Below are 19648 nucleotides of genomic sequence, written 5' to 3'. Positions count from 1 at the left end.
AGAACAGTTTTGAGTCAATAGTGATGCCTTCATATTTTTGATGTTCAACCAATTTGCCATGTCCTTTGTGAGGAGGAGGAAGATAACTTGTCACAGAACGGATCATTATGGGACCCCCCTTTTCACATAAGTTGATACAGATTGTATTTTATAGTTTGTATAATTTTGGCAGTCATTTATTTCCTCAGGTTGCTTTCTTCCTTTAAGGTAGCTTATAAACCATTCTGCTTCTTTTTCTCCTATGCCTAAGGATAAACATGCCTGTAGTAACTGGTCATGATGAGGCAGTCTAAAGTTTTACTGAAGTCGAGAAATGGAATAGTTGATGAATAGCTTTCTGTTATAGTTTGTGTATAATGTGTTCTGTCAGCTGCATCAAGGCTGTTGTTGACCTACTAAGCACAGAGATTGTTGTGTTTCTTTTATATGCCTACCGCTTTAAATAACTTAAAATACGGGCAGTGTCAGACAAAAAGTTGACTTTTAACCATGTTTGGTGTAACAGAAAATATTTGAATGGTTGAGCCTTGTTCTGATACAGTAATAGTATGTTATGATAGAGTTGCAGAGAAAAATATTAAACAGTCTACAAAATAATGGAATAATCTATTTTTTCTGAATGACAAAACATATTATTACTCTTTCAATTTCATTCAATAGTTCTTTTAGAAGCATAATGGTGTACATTGGCTTATGGAGTTATAATTATACTTAGAAAGTTACGGGCTTCAAAGTCAAGCCCATCTACATGTCACCCATAAGCTCTTTGTGAGAACTTAGGATTCAACACCAGACATAATTCCTTTTACCCTTTAAGTGCCACAGTGACAATCTGTTGTCACCAAATAATTTCGGTTTGATAACAATCGGTATTGTTTTGTTCAATGTTGTACACTGTCTGTGGTTTGTCTAACCTTTATTTTATATCCAATGCTGGTTGAAAACAACTTCAGCTGTGAAACTAAATAGTTGTTGTGTTCTTTGTGTACTTCGTCTTGGTTAGTGCTGGTGAATTGTACGAGTTGTTGTTTATTTACTTTTTGTAAACTGCTTATGTCTGTGTTATAGATAATTATTTATAATTAGTGAGTTGTGTTTTTAAACATTATTATTGTATGGCGAAAGAGAATCCTCGTTCTAGCAAAGTTGACAGATAAGTTCAAGGAGAGTTTGAGACAGCTCACCAGTTCCTATGATACTGACCCATATATTACAGTACAGGCAGTGAAAAAGTATAGAAAATGATTGTGGCAGTTTGAGAAGCTCATGTTTTAATTTTTGTAAGTACAACTAACTTGTTTTACAGTCATATAGTTATTAGTGTTGGCATTGCCTAAAAATGTTACAATTATATACATTTGGAAACTACATATTTCCTATATTTTTCTACATAATTGCCATTAAGATATAAGTACTTATTATATCTTTTGACTAGCTTGGAAATGCCTTATTCTTAAACAAATTCTGTTACCTGCACCTTTAACCAGCCAGTGACAGCCTCTTACGGTTTATCATCATCATCAATTCTGCCTGTTACCACCTTAAACTAACAACTCTGAGGGATTGCTGTGGGGTAAGGAATTTTATAACCCTCCATTGCAGTATTGAATGTATCAAATTGCATTTGGGAGGGTATAATTCTCTCCTCCTAGCCACATGTTTACAAAACTATGCCATGAGTAACTTAAAATCGAAGACGTGCGGTATAGAGTTGCCTTGGAAAAGGATGACTTCTTTAACGGCTATCTGATGATTTTTATTTATATAGGTAGTTTTTTTGTTGATTTCATGGACACATCCATGGCTTTGATAAGGTCATAAACTGCTTGGTTGTTGTTTTGTAAAGTGGAGGGGTGTATGGGTGTGAAGATGGAAAAACTTTGAGGAATAAAAATAAGTTTTTATTTGTTACATTATAGATGCAACAATTAACTTTTTACATTCAAATTTGATCACTTTCAGTGGACCTTGAAGAACCTAAATAGTTTTTTATCTCTAAAATTTAATTATAACAAAGATTGTAAGTCTATATACCAACACAGAAATATACAGGTTTTAAAATAGACTACTGAAACACTATAAAAATATTATTGTGTAAATTAATTGTTGGGGACATAAAGTGCATGTGTAAAACATATTATGTAAGTGTAAGGTATGTATCATTATGAAATAGTACATAAATTTCATTGTCTTCTGAATGGTATGCTTAAATTTACCTTTAGAGTAGTAATTTATAATAAAATGTTGATTTGTTAAAAGGTTTGCACCAACTGAAACCTGATTGCTCTACAATTGTTTAAGGATGAACTATATTATTTAACCAGATTTTATTTAGCATATTCTCTTAACAAATTAGAATCAACCAAGGAAAATGTGCATATATAATAAGTATGCTGTACATTCAAATAAGATAAAACAATGTGTATGCATTAATATTTTAACAAAAGTTAATAAAATTAAAAGTCTGCAGTGTCAATAATTTCCCTTAAGTGCTCCTCATCCTAAAAAAGGTTTGATAACAACAAAATATCAGTTAACTTTATTGGACTACTTGAGAATTTATTCGAACTTTAATTTAGTGTTGGCTGTAATCATTTAGACTCAGTAATGTATTGATGAAACTTCCTTATCTCTACTATCCAATTAGAGATAAGCTTGTTATACCTAACAACATTGATAGAATATAAAAATATAGGGAACATGGCTGTAAAAAGAAAATAATTGTATAGTAGCATTACTGAATGAACCTTTCTGTATTGGTGCCTTTATTACCATTTTATGAACTAAGATTTCTTGTTAATCAGTATACATGATACATTTAAAAATTACTACTTGGGTCTGTAAAAATAAAAAATAATATATATCTTGGATTGTTTGTTATATTTAAGTGCTAAGCTGAAGAAACTAAAATTCGTAGCAATATTTGCTACTTATTACCACGGTTATTATTTTAATGACATGATTGGTGTATAATGATAAACCCATAAAAATGCTACTAACCGTAAATAAATTGTGTGGAATTCTTATGCTCCTGTAATAAGCTTTGACATTAAATAAGCAACACATATAATTAAATTACTTTTATACTCTTGGTTATAGTTTGATTTTTGAGAAAACCCTAACAACTACATGTACTGTACTAGTTTCTAATAACTTCCAAAACTTTGAAACAATTATAACAAAATAACCATCAAAGTAGTTTGGCTGAAACAGCAAGCAATAAGGAAAATTATTATCAGTGTGTACTTGAATTGCAGAAAAATAGAAGCCATATTGTTTAAATTTAATTTATAATCTGACATTTTCAATTGTGTCTCAGTAATGTTTGACATTAAGTAGTATAGCATGGAAGAGCATAGAATGTATGTTCACTTGTCAAACTAGCACTATAAATTAAGCTCCAGCAATAAAACCAACAAAACCATAAATGTCATTAGATAATGGATGTTAAAAAATTAACTGAACAAGTGGTGGCCTGCAGTACAGCTTCTCTAGATAGCATACAAAAATAGAACTTCTCTTTTAGACATAACTTCTTAGCACTATTTGCCATGCAGTCTGTCTTGTATCATCTATATCACCAATGTGTGCACTTGATATCCATTTAATTGTATCCTTCCAATTCCTTTATAGCTAGATCAAAACTGGAAGTTTGTCCAAAAGAAACCAAATATTTTTTGTGATTAAGTGATAAGAATTTGGTCAGGTTGTTCTTTTTAATTTTAATGAAACTTTAAATAATGTGATTCTGATTAGTGTTATCTTTAAAAAAAAAAAACTAATTAAGTCATGGTAAAAATATCTGAGGGAAAAGTCTGAGATGGTCAGAAGTGTAGTAGAGCCAGGACTTTATTTCCCATGTGATTTATCCATCGCTGAGAAAATTATTGATTATACAATTCTCTATATTACTGTGCAATTGGGGTGGAGCTCCATCTGGTTACAAAATGAAGTTTCACGAATCTTAAGTAAAGTGAGGAAAAATCCACTGTTCTGACGTGTTCAGGTACTTTTTTGACATATACACACATCCGGACCTTGACTTTTCCTTTGTAGAGACACCTAGTATCCTGAAATTGTCTAAACCAACATTACTACTTTCTTACTTGCTGGTTCAATGTCAATTGGAGACAAAATGCCCGCTGCACTGTAACTATCGACTCACTTTTTGCAAACAAAACAATGCAGAAGAAAGTATGTTGTGTAGTAGCTGCCTTGCCCACAATGTATGATCAACCAGAGTGGCTGTTTATGCAACTATCATTGTTCTGGCAGTGGTCAAATATTATAAGTTACTAACCGGTACAATTTTAAAGGGCTAGTTTTATTTGTGAAGAAAGGAACAAAAATGTGCAACAAAGGAGAATTGCTTCAATTCTAAATATAAAAGATTTTCATCTTGCATGCTATTGTAGTAAAACATAAAGGGAAAGAAAATAGCTATAAAACTAATCCGTAGAGATTGATTTTATATAGAATTCTCATATCAATTTCTTTACTTTGTGGTGAAACTTCATTTGCTCTGTTCCAGGATAGAAATACATTGTATCATACAAAATTATAAAGATTATTAGCCTATACAAAAATGTATTAAAAATTGGCCTTTGTAGACATTGTTCATGAATGAAAACAGTTATTCTATAACAAACCATAGTTTCAAAATTGCATTACATACAAACCGGAGCAAAACCACCATCTGACTTCCTGACTTTTTGATCCTTAAAGATAATAAATATTGTTAGCAGGATATTTAGTAAATTTTGAGCAATATTTTTTGTAGTAATTATCTTTAGCTTACATTAAGTAAGCGAGAATAAGTAACTTAATGAAGAAAATCAGCAAGGTCGGGAGGCAAACAGATGATGAGTAATTTGACAATAGAAGTATTCTTTGTTTTCTGAATTTGACACCGATTTTGCACGTGGTTTTTTTTTTTTTTTTTTTTTTTTTTTTTTTTTTTTTTTTGGAGATTGATAATTCTAGTACCTAAAAAGTGTCTACAAACTTGTTATTACTCCACAGTCATCCACATACAGTGTAACTAAAACTGACAAGGTGGAACTTTGTTCAGGCTTAATATTTTGATCATTATTACACCAACAATAAAACCTTTTAGGCACATCATTACTACACATAAAATTCTACTTGTTGAAGTAACTATCAGATTTCTGTCATATCAGGGATATGGCCTGCATGGAGTTAAAATGTAGATAATTTGAAAGGGTTTGTCTAAATGTGATGAATGCCAGCACCTAAAACATTGATCCAGTACAAAATGGCATATTTTTTAAGGTTCTACTAAAAAAGTAATGCTTACTTACCAAATGTTTTAGAGTAAATTTTCAAATTGTTCACCTCCAGTTATTTGACAGTTGGAAAGACACACATAAAACATATGTACAGAATTTTGTAGGACAACTGGAGGAATTGATAAACATTCTTGATGTATTTTTGTCTCTATTCATCAAAATTAATAGTAACAACATTTGTGCCTGTTTAAGGTTCCATTTAGAGTAAATGAACACTGGTTTGAAAACAAAGTATTGTAAACAACAATTTGTTTGCAATCAATTTCGTTCATCATTGTTTCAGAAAATTCTATTCAATGATCAAAGCCATCTTTATTTAACTTGGGCACTAAATGAAATTACAACTCATTATATTTAAATGAGACTCTTTTAGTATCTTTTTGACAGATGTAAGGGAGATTTCATGAGTTTGTACTGCTGATCATAGTGACTTTGTGCGAGTTCTTAAAATGTCGTAAATGTCTGCAATGCATATAAAGATTTTCTTTATTTGTTGCAATAGCTGATCTTTCTGACCTATTACGAGTGGAAATACGTCCTGTTTCTACAAAGCGTTGAACATTTTTTCCCAACAGTTCTAGAAATTTGCTGCTACATGGTATAGCTGTCACTAAATAAGTGGTAAACCTCCTTGTGTGATCGACTATTGCTTCTCCATCCAACCATCATGAGATTTGTTCTTCTTTCACATTCTCCAAAAGACATAGTTGATAGATTACAACCAATACAATACAATACAACACTCTTTTGAATAATGTACTGAGAGAAAAGTTGGAAAGCACTACTACTACAGGGAAAACTCAAAGACTATGAGTAGGCTATTTGTGAAGTCCAAAAGATGACCTAAAGATAAAAACTTTCCATTGCAACTGATAACAGGGTTTCCCCTTTATCAATAAATTCTACCAAAATTGTTGACCCTTGTTGATAACTAACTTCTTAATGTAATTTTGTATGACAGGCGTAATGCAGTATTCAGTTTTCTTAACATATTTTCTTTGATTTTACTTGTGCCCTTAGATTATGGTTACTAATAAAATGTCTGTCTACAACCAAGTAAAATATTGAACATCTGACGTCCTTGTACGTTATCAATCTTTTTAAGTGCTGTTTGTGGTATTCATTTCTGTTATACAAATCATTTATAATTTTTTTTCGTCCTGACTTATGGGTATGTTTTATATTTTTAACAAACTCCTTGTGGACCATCCTCCATTGTATGTGAAGTGTCACTAACCGCCCTAAATAATTATTTCCTAGGTCCAGTAGGCATTTATAGAGTTTAATTTTTCCAACTTGAGCCAAAAAAAGACTTTTAAGGTGTACAACAGGACCTATATTGTAACTTTTTGAAACTATAAACCAGCATTGGTGACCCTATCAAAACATTGATGCTTAACCTTAAATAATCAAGAAGTATATGTGATAAAACAGATTTTTCATCTTACTACAATTTGAAGGAGGCCCCAACGGCAGTTATTTCTTCTTTTAATCCTTATGTCCTTAGAATTCTATATTGAAATCAAAAGTAAATGTTGAGTCACACTAGAGAGAACTCCAACTGTAGAGATGTCTCACATTGTTTTAACATTATATAAATAATGTATATGGAAAAAGAGGAAAATTTACAGCCAGGCTAGGATTGGGAGAAGAATTTCAGTTGTTAAGATTCCTCTTATAATGCTTTAAAGATTTAAATAACAAAAGGAAGAACTTGTTTTTTGTTAGTAGTTAAGTGATAAGAGTCCATTAATTGATATTCACCACTATAAATTATTAGAGTGTAGTAAAGAAGTTTACTATTCTGAAATATACTGAAAACTCAAGTGTAGGGTTAATCATATTATTTTTTAAGAGCTCTTGAATTGTCACAGAACCATGGAACTGTTTAGTAGAGGAGGATGCCATTTAAACGTTATCAGTTTTCTGTCACTCAATTGTCGATTCTAAAGAAGTAGGCATTCTTCTTTGTTCTCACACAAATTCGAACACAGAGTATATTTAATCTAATTTTTATATACTCGTAGATGGTCAGAATAGTACTCATTTTAAGAGCAATTCTTACAAGAATTTTTGCGCGATACGAGTTCAATGACGGGCAGCGAGTGAGCAGGGGGGCGCACGAGCCAGATGGTGTTATCTGGTACCACCTCCTCCTCCTTCCCCCTCCTGCTTCAGTCACGATAGCGTGCAGGTCCGCGCGGTGATGTGTCGTCACAGAATAGAAAGTACGGTGTGGTGTGGTGTGGCTAGTCGTTCCACAGCCGCCGACAGGACCACACCTCGGCCCTGGTCATGTTCCATGTCGCCTGTGTCCGTGTCTCTGTTCCCCGGCACCGCAGGCTGCCGCCCGGCCAAGCGTAGACCGCTGGCGAGGATACTGCGTTGGCTCACGCACCTCAGGATGAGGAAACCAGGTCAGTTAAGTGTTCTGTGCCGGCCTCTGATAACGGTCATCGTATGCTCAGTTCGAGTAGATTACTCTCCGAGAGGTGAAATGGGTTAAGTTCCGTTATCTACCCTTCATTCTCGCTATTTTTAACCCTACACACGGATTAGTGTAATGTACTGGTCGGTAATAGCATGTATTCGATGAAAGGTATAAACTCAGGTTATGTGGACTGTGAGTAGACACGATACTGAGAGTAAAATACTCTGTATAACTAATTCAGGGCGTTCGCATGTTCTCCCTAAAAAGGATCACATAAGGGCAAAACAGTTGTCTACTGTCTGCTGAATGAAAATAAAAACAAACAAATTAAGCAACAAAGCTTTTCTTTATCGAATTTCAGTAGGAAAAGAAACGAAATTGTGTCATATAACAGATTAGATAATATGAGTAATTAATGGAGTAGCTAATTGTCAAGGTAAACATAACTAGTTAGTTTCAGACGAGGTATATGCTTTCAAAAACACTTCAGCGCCCTAAACGTATGTGTTATCGAATGATTTCGTAACAGAAGAGGTGAAAATGTACATGTTCTATTATGGTTTTTTAGTCCTACATCGTCCAAATTACAAACAATAGAAGAAGGTCCAAATTAATAAAAGAAGGTTGGTATCAGAAAATGACCCAGAGTAAAATTTTGAAGCTGCAAACTACCTATTTAATAAAAAACAAATGAAACCCAATAGTCACGACCTCTGTAACGGATTCTGAAGACGTCATCGTTAAGTACCGCAACTACAAGCTTGACAGTCAATCAGTGTCTTGTGGCAGAAGAGGACTGACAGAAAAGGGATAAGTAACGGCCTCAAGTAGGCTAATAAGGAAAATTAATTGATAGCCTTGAAAAACGTTTCCGCTAAACGGTGCTGAGTAGACCTATTTAGATGGCAATGAACTCGCTCATCGTCTGTCGGTGCTCTACAGTTCCGGTTCGTTCCCTCTGTCATCAGTCGCGGTCCAGTAACATTTTAGCCGTACTTGGGCGACAACTCTGGCGTAGATCAGGAGGAACAAGATTTCATTGGCGTTTATACAAAGTGTAACGAACGAGACACGTGAAAGATCAAATTTTGTATAGTTTATTGACACATTTGTGTTGGTACTTATTTTTCAATCGGGAGTCTTTGTTTTCATGCATCTGTTATCTGATGGCATTGCTTTTGTTAACGGGCGGTATTTCAGATCTTAAGTCGTAGGTGATGTGAAATACTCGTTTGCCTAAACACTCCAAACAATGTACTTAGATAGAAGTTACGATTGTTTCAGAAAGATAGTCGAAGGATAGGTTCGGCCAACGTTCGTCAAAACATAAGCATGAAATAGTTCATATAAAGCGTGTAATTAGGAATGTACGTACAGGTTTTATATCAGAACTGGTTGAATGAAATCTTAACGTTGTACACCGTGTAAAGTAATCAGGTAGTAAGTAATAATAAGTAGTTTCTGAAAAGATTTCAGCAGAAGATAAATATTACCAATTTCAAAACTTATCGTAATTACAGTATCTGTTAACTTTATACATACATACATATATATATATATATATATATATATATATATATATATATATATATATATATTAATCTTCGTCAGCCGCAAATTATTAATCGAGATTCATTACAGTTAACTTCGTTTTGTGTTCTGACATCATGAAAAATTCGATACTATTCAATAACTGGATATTCTGTTTTGCTTCTTTAAATAATTTTTAATCATGGCAATAATTTCTGTGTTATAGATGTTATAAAATTTAGTGGCTTTGCGTCAAGGAACTTGGCAGTATAGATCAATATTCAGGTTGCTGGATACGGTAGTTTATTAGCTGTTCGCATATCGCATTGAAATTCCCTTGTCAACTTCCAGTTGCCACGAGAAGTGTAACAAATCCAAGTAATGATTTGACTTCTGTGTTCGTATTTCGTTGAGGATGCACCTGTTTTTGAATTATCGTGGTGCCCTTTGTAATTATATATGAAGATAAATTTGGACTGTATAAGTATTTTGGAATTGTATCCTGCTAGAAATAAATATGGAATAAACTGCTCTCTTTATACTATAATATTATAGCATATCTTTTTCGCCGTATCCTAACATGACCAGAACTATTGTAGCAAGGATGTACCCAGGATTGTTTTTTCTAGGCGGAGAGAGGGTGAAGGGAGTAATTTTTGGAGTAAAGAGCTTTTAGTAGCTTGTATACTTTTAAGAATGAAAGAAGGTAAAATTATAAAAAATATGTAAACCTTTGTGGTATGATATGTTATTGTTTAACATCAACAATAACATAATAATAATAATAATAACAATAAATAATAATAATAATAATTGATATTTTGTGATTATTTTTAACTGTATAAATGATAATTTTCATGAATTGTTAAAAATGAGCTGCTTACCCTCAGATTTTATGTTAAGTTGCTTAATGTTATTTTATATCAAGATAATGTATTGGACTAGAAACCATAAAGGTTTGCACAGGTAAGTGTAACATGAAAATAAATCTATCATTATTGCCTAACAAGAAGGAAAATTCCACAACTGTCGCACAAGATTACATTTTGAACGAAAACTATATTGTTAAACAAATAACGACTTATTTGCCTTATAAACTAAACTATGACAATAAAACACGTATAAACACTGGTATGTATCTCTCGAATACCCGATAGTTATCACTTGAAGATTTTCAACTGTTAACTCCTATAAACCCCACTTAAAGTTTTATAGGAATTGATTGGGATTAGATTCAACAAAATACAAAAAATAAATACCTCGATCTTTTTTCATATCATTTACTAAAGTTAGTCGCAGATTTCATTAATCTCGATGGTCTCAGATATTAGGCAGCCATCGGCCAATCTCAAAGAACTGGGTACCCAAATGAAGTAAATGGTACTTTGCCCCACTCCAGCTGCCCACAGCTCCAGTAAACCCGAGATGAGGTTAGGGCTATATCAAAACTTCTAGACGTTTGGCATAGCAACATTGAAATGAAGGAAGATTGATGTTACTGGTACTTGATTCAAGGGTCCCCGAATTGTCGACATATTTTTATAGGCTATTCTTCACGTGTATATTTACAGGTTGAAACCACTTCCACTACGAATTTTATTTAAAACCGGAACTTCGTAAAGCAGGTGGAAGGCGAAGGAGTCCTTTCCGGTTCCGTGATACCGGTTTCCCCAGGAAGAACGAACCCTCGAGTTATCGACGGGTTACAGATCGATCTTATTCGGGACCATAGGGCATATTTCGTATATCCTATTTTAATTGTGTGGTGGGTCAGCCCAGACATCGTGATTCGGGTGCGGGATCATTCCTGTTGAAATCTAGTCGTTGTCACTTCTTACATCCAGGATCTCTCTCGTGTCAGGTCGTGTTGACGTGAAGGTCTGTAATATTTGCACAGTTCGCCAGACTGGGCCGCAGCGTGTAGCGTGACGGACACTGCGCGCAGTGGACCGTGCAGCGTTATTAGTCGGTTCCGATATGATTGCCTTGCCATTGCCGCACTTTAATAACTCTTACACCATTCAGTCCTGGCCTCGCCTCTTTTGTTGTCCCGGTCCCGTCGTCCGCCCTCAGGCTACAAGGTTAATGGCAGCACAGTCAGAAAGGTAGACGGTAGTTGTGAAGTCGAGATTTACTCTCTGCTCCAATGAGTTTGTACAACAATGTAGTGTTACCTCTCTAAGAGAAATTATCGAGCGATACGATAGTTTTTTCCTCTCGCAGCATATTATATCCTGATATGCTGTGGAGAAAGCGTATGTTATTGATCCCTTGTCCGACACTCTTTCACTTCTTCCGAAGTATAATATTCAGCTATAGTACGTACGTCCAGAGTTCAAGTGGAGGCAAATCTTTGTTATATTCTTTAAAATAACTGTATTCCTCAAGGGCGAGACGTATTATGCCAAAAATTTTAAAACAGTAGATTTGGTATTCCTATGAGTTTTGTATGAGTATGTTAATTGAAATTAGAATGGTTCCTGATTGTTAAACTGGGATCACTATGTAAGTTTACTTGAAGTTAAGGCTGATGACAATCAGATCACTATACGTCTCCTACAGTCTCTATGTACACAAACACTACTGAGGCGCACTTATAACTAAAGACACACTACGTACTGTAGTAATGCGGAAAACAACCCCGAGAGCGAGTAATGAATGACCTGGGGGTAGTTGGGTTTTTTGTGGGATAGGCATATTAGAATTGTGTTCTTGCGTAATTTGTTCTTTATACATTCTGTTAAAGAATATTATATATCTCCTTGTGGTCGTGCCATTCTCGCGCGAGCTGGGTTGGTGTTCAATCTCACTAGCGAACCTCAATAACACGTTATGTATATACAGCAGTACAGAACCCTGGTGGCTGTATAATTAGATACTGCCCATTAAGTGCTTTTTGGGAATTAAATGGTCATTTTTGGTTTAAGGGAGGTCAGTACACCTTAAAACAAAAAAAATCACTTTTCTTAAAACGATTGTCTTTACAATCTGGGTTTTATGAACGTTTTAGTGAAAGTTAAATATCTCAATATTTGAGAAAAGATATGAAATTAAAAACTAAACTAACGTCAGGCTAAATTTTCAAGTGTTGGGAACCAAAAACAACTTTTCAACGTTTTACTGACTTGCAGGAGACTAGCAACAGCTTTGATCTGATTGTGTTTACATTTTATTAGATCTTAAACACTGTTCGTCTGTGTTATTGTGCTATTGTTTTTACTGTGTTTTGTTTGGAAAGTTATTGTGTGGTTTTACTGTGTCGTGTTTGGAAAATGGGAGTGAATAAGGAAGGGTTCGTACAAAAGAAAGAAAAGTCAGTTTTGTGGTAACCAACATAGTAAAGGCAATGAAGAACCTTGTAAGAGTAAATCTAGTAAGAAACTAAACTTAGAATATCCTAACCTCAAAAAAGCTAACAGGCCTAGTCCTAGTAGCAGCCAAGCTACTAATAACTTTTCCGGTTATAGGCTGATTTATTTGGAAATGTTATCTGAAGGAATACAGTCTTTTTTGTTTTGTAATATATGTAATGGAGAAGTTCACTTGGCCAAAACATGCCTCAAAGGCTCAAAAATGTTATTTCAGTGAAAGTTTTGTGATCCAAAAACTAGGCTACTTTTGGACAAGTAAAATTATTGAAGGTACAAATAATACTTATGAAGTTAATATGAGGTTAGTTTATTTTATGAGAACTATTGGCCAAGGCCTACAAGGCTTAACTAAGTTATGTGTTTGCCGCCTGTCAAAAATAATACATACGAAATGATAAATGGTAACATTTACGTGCAACAACAGAAGTTTATTGTGTCAAGGATGCTGTTGTGGAAGAAATTAAAGATAAAAGAAGAAACTTTGAAATTATTACTGACATACAGTATCGGGAGAGGGAACATGGATGCGGAGATGACACACTTCGCTTCATGGAGCATGTGCTGTTATCGGAGCCAATACAGGGAAAATCCTTGACGTTGAGGTTTTGTCTTCATTTTACCGTAGTTGTAACTCTTGGAACGGATCCAAAAGAGGACAAAATTGTAAAAACTGGCTACACAAGTCTAAATAAATATTTCATCGCTCAGAAGAAAAACCTGGGAGTGAGGTTTACAAGTTATATAGGCGATGGTGATACTGCTAACTACTCAGCTGTATGTGAGAGCAAACCCCATGGGCCAAATGTTTCTGTGGTGATGGAAGATGTATAGTAGGTTACATAAATTGAAAGAAAAAATAAATTAAAATATTCGCACTACGGTAAAAAATTGGGGGTAAAAACGCTCAACAGGACCTGTAATTGACCAGTCGTATGTAATGCTGTTAGGGCTAATCCAAATGATCTAAATGGAATGCAAAAAGCTATTTGGGCTGTTTGGAATCACAAGGCAAGTATTGACAAGGCAACCCCGTCATCATTTTTGCCCACAAGGTGCCGAGTCGTGGTGCACATACCAAAAAGCTGTGGTTTCAGAGACAGTAATAATGATTATAAGCACAAACATACACTTCCCACTGTTATTAAGCCTGATTTCCAAGCCTGAGCTTTTGCGAAGGTGCCTAAAATAAAAACACAAAACGCCAACGAGAGTTATAACAGCGTTTTATGGTCCTAAAAAGAGGATTTGCTGGTAGCAAAGTTGTTCAAATTGCTGCTTATGAATCAACTTTGGTTTATAGTGAGGGTAAACAAAGTAAATCAAAGATCCTACAGTTTTAAATATAATCCCAGGCAAGCACTTTGAAAAAGCGATGTGTAACTTTGACACGCTATGCATAAAAAACAGAGAAAAGGCAGAAATGGACACATTGGAAGTTAGGAAAGCAAATGTTTCTTATCCTGCTGGAGAGTTCTAATTCGACTGTGTACTAAAATATGACTTTATCATTGATTTTCCAAAACCAGTGTTTTTATTACCGTTTTCTAAATACCTCAAAAAGGTAATTAAGCTTAAATATTAACCTTACAGCTATCAAACTTCTGTCAGGTATTCATGACATATCTACAATCTGAACCAGAATCATTGTGGTGAATAAAACAAAAAACTTTTTTTGTGACCATTATTACAAAACATAACTTTTATTTTTGAAATTAAAAAATCAGTTACTATCCTAGTCTTGAATGTAGATACATAAATCTGGTTCAAAATGTTGTATTACTCATTATAAACTAGACAAACTTTTTTCAGTTTTTCTTTAAGGAGTAAATAGTTATAAGGAAGACAGTGTTGGCCATACAGTTGTATTTTATTTTTTAAGGCATTTAAAAACCATTATTAAATGTTTAAATAATAGATATAGATATTTTTTTTATTAAACTGCAGAATGTTGTAAGCCTATCCTGAAAATATTGACAAAACATAACCTTATGTAAGATCGCAATAGATAATTTAGTGTTATGTAGCAGAGTAGTTGGGACAAGCTGTACCGTCCCCCTTAATGTTATTACTATATAAATAGTATTACATTTCAATAGAGATTAAATCGTAGTTTAGGTTGCTGTTCCTACCAAGATTCCAGCCTTACTTTGCGGAGGTGAAGCTGTTTATCATAGCAATGCGAGTTCTATAGTGAAACGGTATTAATTACTATTAACATGCCGGACACAAACGAGGAAATACCCTTTTGATTCATCCAACACACGTGTGTTGGGTAGACCCCGCTCAGATCCAGGATTCTGAGCAACACTTCTTCCGCGTAGACAAACAAGTTACGTATATGGCCTACTAATCTTAATGGTGGTATCCATAGCCGAGATGTGAAATTCAAACTTATTAAGACTGCGATCTGACCGAATTCCACGCCACGTGATCGTAAACAATGATATTAATGTGAATGCTGTTCTTTCTAAACATTCCCGATTTATTAACGGGGTATTCTAAAATTTGGCACCTTTCGCAGCAAGCAAACCAAAGAGACGACAGACTAGATTTTGCTTCTTTTAGACACTGCGTGATGTGGTATACGGCGTTCCTCAACAGATTGAATAACCACAGTCCAGCATCGGATACAGCCGCCGAGGCGGCCCTGGAAAGGTATACTAGAGATTCATCTAGTATTGAGAAGAATTATAATCATGTCCAAAAGAACCGTGGAATATAACAACGTGAACATTTAATAGTATATACTTGAAGTATTTACTGGAGGCAGTTACATGTTTTTATAAAGAAAAGAATAGTTTCTTTAAGAAAGAATTATTAAAAACATGTCACTCCCTGAAACTAAAACCCACGTAGATACTGTGAAAATTTACCATTTCTATCTTCAGTAGTTTTTTATTTGTATCTGAATACTAAATTTCCTACATTAATTGCGTGTAATAAGTGTAGTGATTCAATGTTCTGTTTTTTCAGGGCAGTTATTTTAAAATAAATCTAAAATAAAACAATAATATCCCAGCATCAAATTGATTGCACCATTTTATGGAGTTGAGGGTTTTGCTGTTGATCGCGTGTGAACCGTGCCACACGTCATACCAGTAAATGTAGTATAAATATCATCTCTTCCTAATATTGTATTCTCGTTGATGAAAGGTATAACATTTCAATCATGTCGGAGCCAGAACTCCCAGTATAAGTAAGTACTCGTTGATGGACGTGATCAGAATACGTCAAACACCTGTATCAAACTGCGGTGCCAGATAAAGCACATTGCACATCAGTGTTTCGTGTAAGGCCATTACTATAAGGCTGTTGCCTTACAGTCAACGTTGCATATTGTTGGCTGATCGTGTAGTTATTCGTTTAAGGTCAGCATCGATCTCAACAATGGCCTCTTTATGATTTATGATCTGGACAAATAATACCTCGTACTATTCCAAGTTCACCAAAACGCATAAACAATCTGAGATAGAAGTCTCCCATTTGTCGGGTATCTAAAGTACGTGTTCTGTAAGAAGGATTAGTGCCGAAAATTAGTGGCGTAATGACGTTAGTTGTATCAATTTCCTAGTGTAGGCCTACTCTACCATATTTTATATCAAATATTCATTTCAATGTGATAATGTGAAATTTCGTTTTAACAACTGCAGAGATTAATTTTACATTTCATATCATACAGTTTTTTAAAATTACATTCATTACTAGCAGTTACCCGCGGTTTCGAACGCAATTCCGTAGGTTTTGCATCTGTATGAGCACTTCTGGTTCGAGTGAATTATATTTCCGAAGCCAGTGTTGAGTGTACCTTCTTACCACGATCAAGAAAATAAGTTAAAGAGTGTATATTTATGGCCATTGTAATGTTTTCTGGTCACAATAGTACATTTTTGGTTCCATACTTCAAAAGTTTACTTCTGTAAAAAGTAAATATGTTAAATTTATTGAACATATGGTTGTGCTGTCATAAAAAAATGTTTAAGCAGAATAGTTGGTTTAATTTTACAGGCTTCCTCAATTAATATTTAGGAACTTTATAACCAGTGGAGCATAGCCCGGAGGGATTTTTGAAATTCGAGTAGGCTTATATTCTACCAGGGCCGTACAGTTTTATGTAAAATTTCAGTACAATCGATTGCATAGTTTATGCGTGAAAGCAAAACGAACGAAAAAGGCATTTTCGTATTTATAATATTGTTACGATAACATCAAATTGTCTGCATGCAGTCTTGGAAAATTATGATGCATTGTATTTATTCTTATTTATTCCAATTTCTGAATTACGCGTACAAGACTCAAAATGAATGGACGTTTTCAGTAAGAAACGATCCAAAGTGCACATGAGCAAGAAGATATATTTCTATTTTCCATTTCCTGAGATCTAGGAATGTATGTTCGTAACTTTAGTTTCTGTTTTGTAGACCATTAAGTTATTATTCCATCAGAAATTGAGGTAAGCATATTTAGGCAAGAGGTAAATAGAGCACATCTAAATGCTTTACGCTTTCATTGATCTAAATAAAAAGGAACTGTAAACAAAACTCTGCACCGTTCGTGGGCTAGCCCGCTTCCCCCCACTCCACTCCCGGAATAGTGAAAACGAGGACAACGAGTTGGTCACGTGACATTATTTTGATAGCCTTGTAGTAAAGTAGTGAGAACCGAAGACCATTACAAAGGCAAGTTAGAAGAGTAATTCTCCATTTATTTTAAAATTCATAGACTCTTGATTCACGTTTTTGTGTTATGGCGGTGTAGTGTCAACCGAAAAACTTTTATAAATGTTTTATCCAGTTTTAAGGGGGGTTGTCCTTGACGCCACTGTGATGTTTTCTAAGTTTGGATAGCACTTTACTTTCGTAAAAAAATCTATTGATGAAGACATTCTCAAGGATAATGAGATGGAGAACCATCTCATATAATTTAAGGACTACCACGTGCAGGCTTCCGGTAGCCCAAATTGGTCTAATTTAATATGTAATATAAAGTATACGAGTTTGTCAAATTTAGCAAATGTTAACATGACAAATCATTCTGTCATCAAGAACATAAAAAGTCTTTCTACCTTTGGGATTTATTATATTCTTACATTTATTTTCAAAGTTACATACAATAGCTTTGCGCGTGTGCTATGTCATTGTTCACGTGGAGTTTATTGACTGGGCATTTTCAAAACTGTGGTAGTTCCCAAAAAGGACTCACGAACTCCTATTTATTTTTGTAACTTTCTCGATTTATTTTGTAGCCGTTGTAACAAAAATACATGCAGTTTTTGTAGGGCTTTTTACCTTATCACTTCTCGCACGACTTCATGAGAAGTTCGAATGGCACAGACTTGTAATTTTAAATATTGGATGGTCCTCTAGTGAATCGACGAGATTTATATAATCGATTTTGACTTCCAAAAGGCTTTAGAAATGATCCCGCATCACTGCTTTTTGAGAAAACTACAAATGTAGTTGGTATTTCATCGTGAAGCTATTTGCTGAATCAAATTCTATTTGTTTTATAGTACATTTAGAATGCGATTTTGTGGAATATATTCCGAGAGTTCCATTACTATTATAGGAATGTCTTAAAGGTTCAGTTTTAGACCACAGTTTCTTTCGTCTATCAATGTTCTATTATTGTTAAAAAAATGTATGTCCTAAAATAGACAGCCCCCACTCTCATCACAAATTACACTTTATTTTGGCTTAGATAGATGAAACACGGAGAAACACATTACAATGTTTACTCGTGGGGTTGTTTAGCTTCGTGGAACAGTATATTTTGCACCCGGACGACGAGAATGGACGCGTGGGCAGTAGCTAGTAAACTCGAGCTGTGTGGTGCAAGAGTATCTCCGTTCGGCCACAGTTTTAAATAAACTTGGGCCGAAATCGAAGCGATGGCGACGTAAACCAGGCGTGGTGTCGATACTGTAGCGGGCAGCTAGCTACAAGTGACCGGCCACTCAGCGGTAGTTGTCAATACAGGAGTCCGCAGTTGTGCGTGCGTGCGACCGCGGCCGGACACGCACAACAACGCGACACGCTACTGCACGTCATGTCACATCACGTCACGCAGTTTCACAACTCCGGCAACGGCAAGGCGAGGAGCGGAAAACAGAGATTGAGAAACGGTCTGTAGTCCAACCTTGACTGTACAGCACCGTGCCGTACCTTACCTTACATCCTTTCACCTTTTACTGATCGCAGCGCCGCCCGCATGTTCACACATTTTGGGTATTAATGTCCTTTTTGGTAGAACCAGCCCATTGTAGGCGCCCTCATGATGGAATTTATCTCATTAACTATTTTCAAACACAAACAAATAAATTACACGTTTAAAAACTCTTAAATAATTTTATTACATTATGTGTTAGGATCTCTCTGTCAAGGTTTCATGATGGCGGTTGCCCAACATTAGGAAAGGAATGTTTATATCTCAGTTGTAATTTGTTATAAACCAAAACAAAAAAGAGTTTTCGAATGCTTATGTGTTTTTTTATATTTCATGCGATTTTTAGGAAATGGCCGTACGAAAGCTTTATATATAGCTTTATAGGACGTACAGTATTTATTCCTGTAATACACCCAACTCCTACATAAAGAACGTACAGTATTGACTCATGTAATGCACTCAACTCACATATGTAGAACGTGCAGTATTGATTCCTGTAATACACCCAACTCCTATATAAAGAACGTACAGTATTGACTCATGTAATACACTCAACTCCCACATGTAGAACGTACAGTGTTGACTCGTGTAATACACCCAACTCCTATATAAAGAACGTACAGTATTGACTCATGTAATACACTCAACTCCCACATGTAGAACGTACAGTGTTGACTCGTGTAATACACCCAACTCCCACAAAGAACGTGCAGTGTTGACTCGTGTAATACACCCAACTCCTATATAAAGAACGTACAGTATTGACTCATGTAATACACTCAACTCCCACATGTAGAACGTACAGTGTTGACTCGTGTAATACACCCAACTCCTATATAAAGAAC

At 34.9% G+C, this 19648-nt stretch overlaps 1 protein-coding gene across 3 annotated transcripts in view; it reads left to right on the top strand.

The window, feature by feature from the left end:
• LOC124364962 (serine/threonine-protein kinase tricornered) overlaps positions 1-19648 on the top strand; it is an 84518-nt gene that overhangs the window by 9231 nt on the left and 55639 nt on the right. The window contains exon 1 of one of the 3 annotated variants that reach the window (XM_046820844.1): positions 7418-7726. The exons of 1 other annotated variant lie outside the window; for it this stretch is intronic. In XM_046820844.1, the coding sequence (XP_046676800.1) occupies positions 7516-7726 (211 nt within the window). In that variant the 5' untranslated portion in view covers positions 7418-7515. Of the gene's footprint in view, positions 1-7417; positions 7727-19648 lie in introns of those variants that run through there. One more of the 3 variants, XM_046820819.1, reaches the window with a different exon arrangement.

This window comes from Homalodisca vitripennis, chromosome 1 (assembly GCF_021130785.1).
Source record: "Homalodisca vitripennis isolate AUS2020 chromosome 1, UT_GWSS_2.1, whole genome shotgun sequence".
Taxonomy (NCBI): domain Eukaryota; kingdom Metazoa; phylum Arthropoda; class Insecta; order Hemiptera; family Cicadellidae; genus Homalodisca; species Homalodisca vitripennis.
Note: the sequence above shows the minus strand (reverse complement) of the source record. Positions and strands in the feature narration are given on the sequence as shown.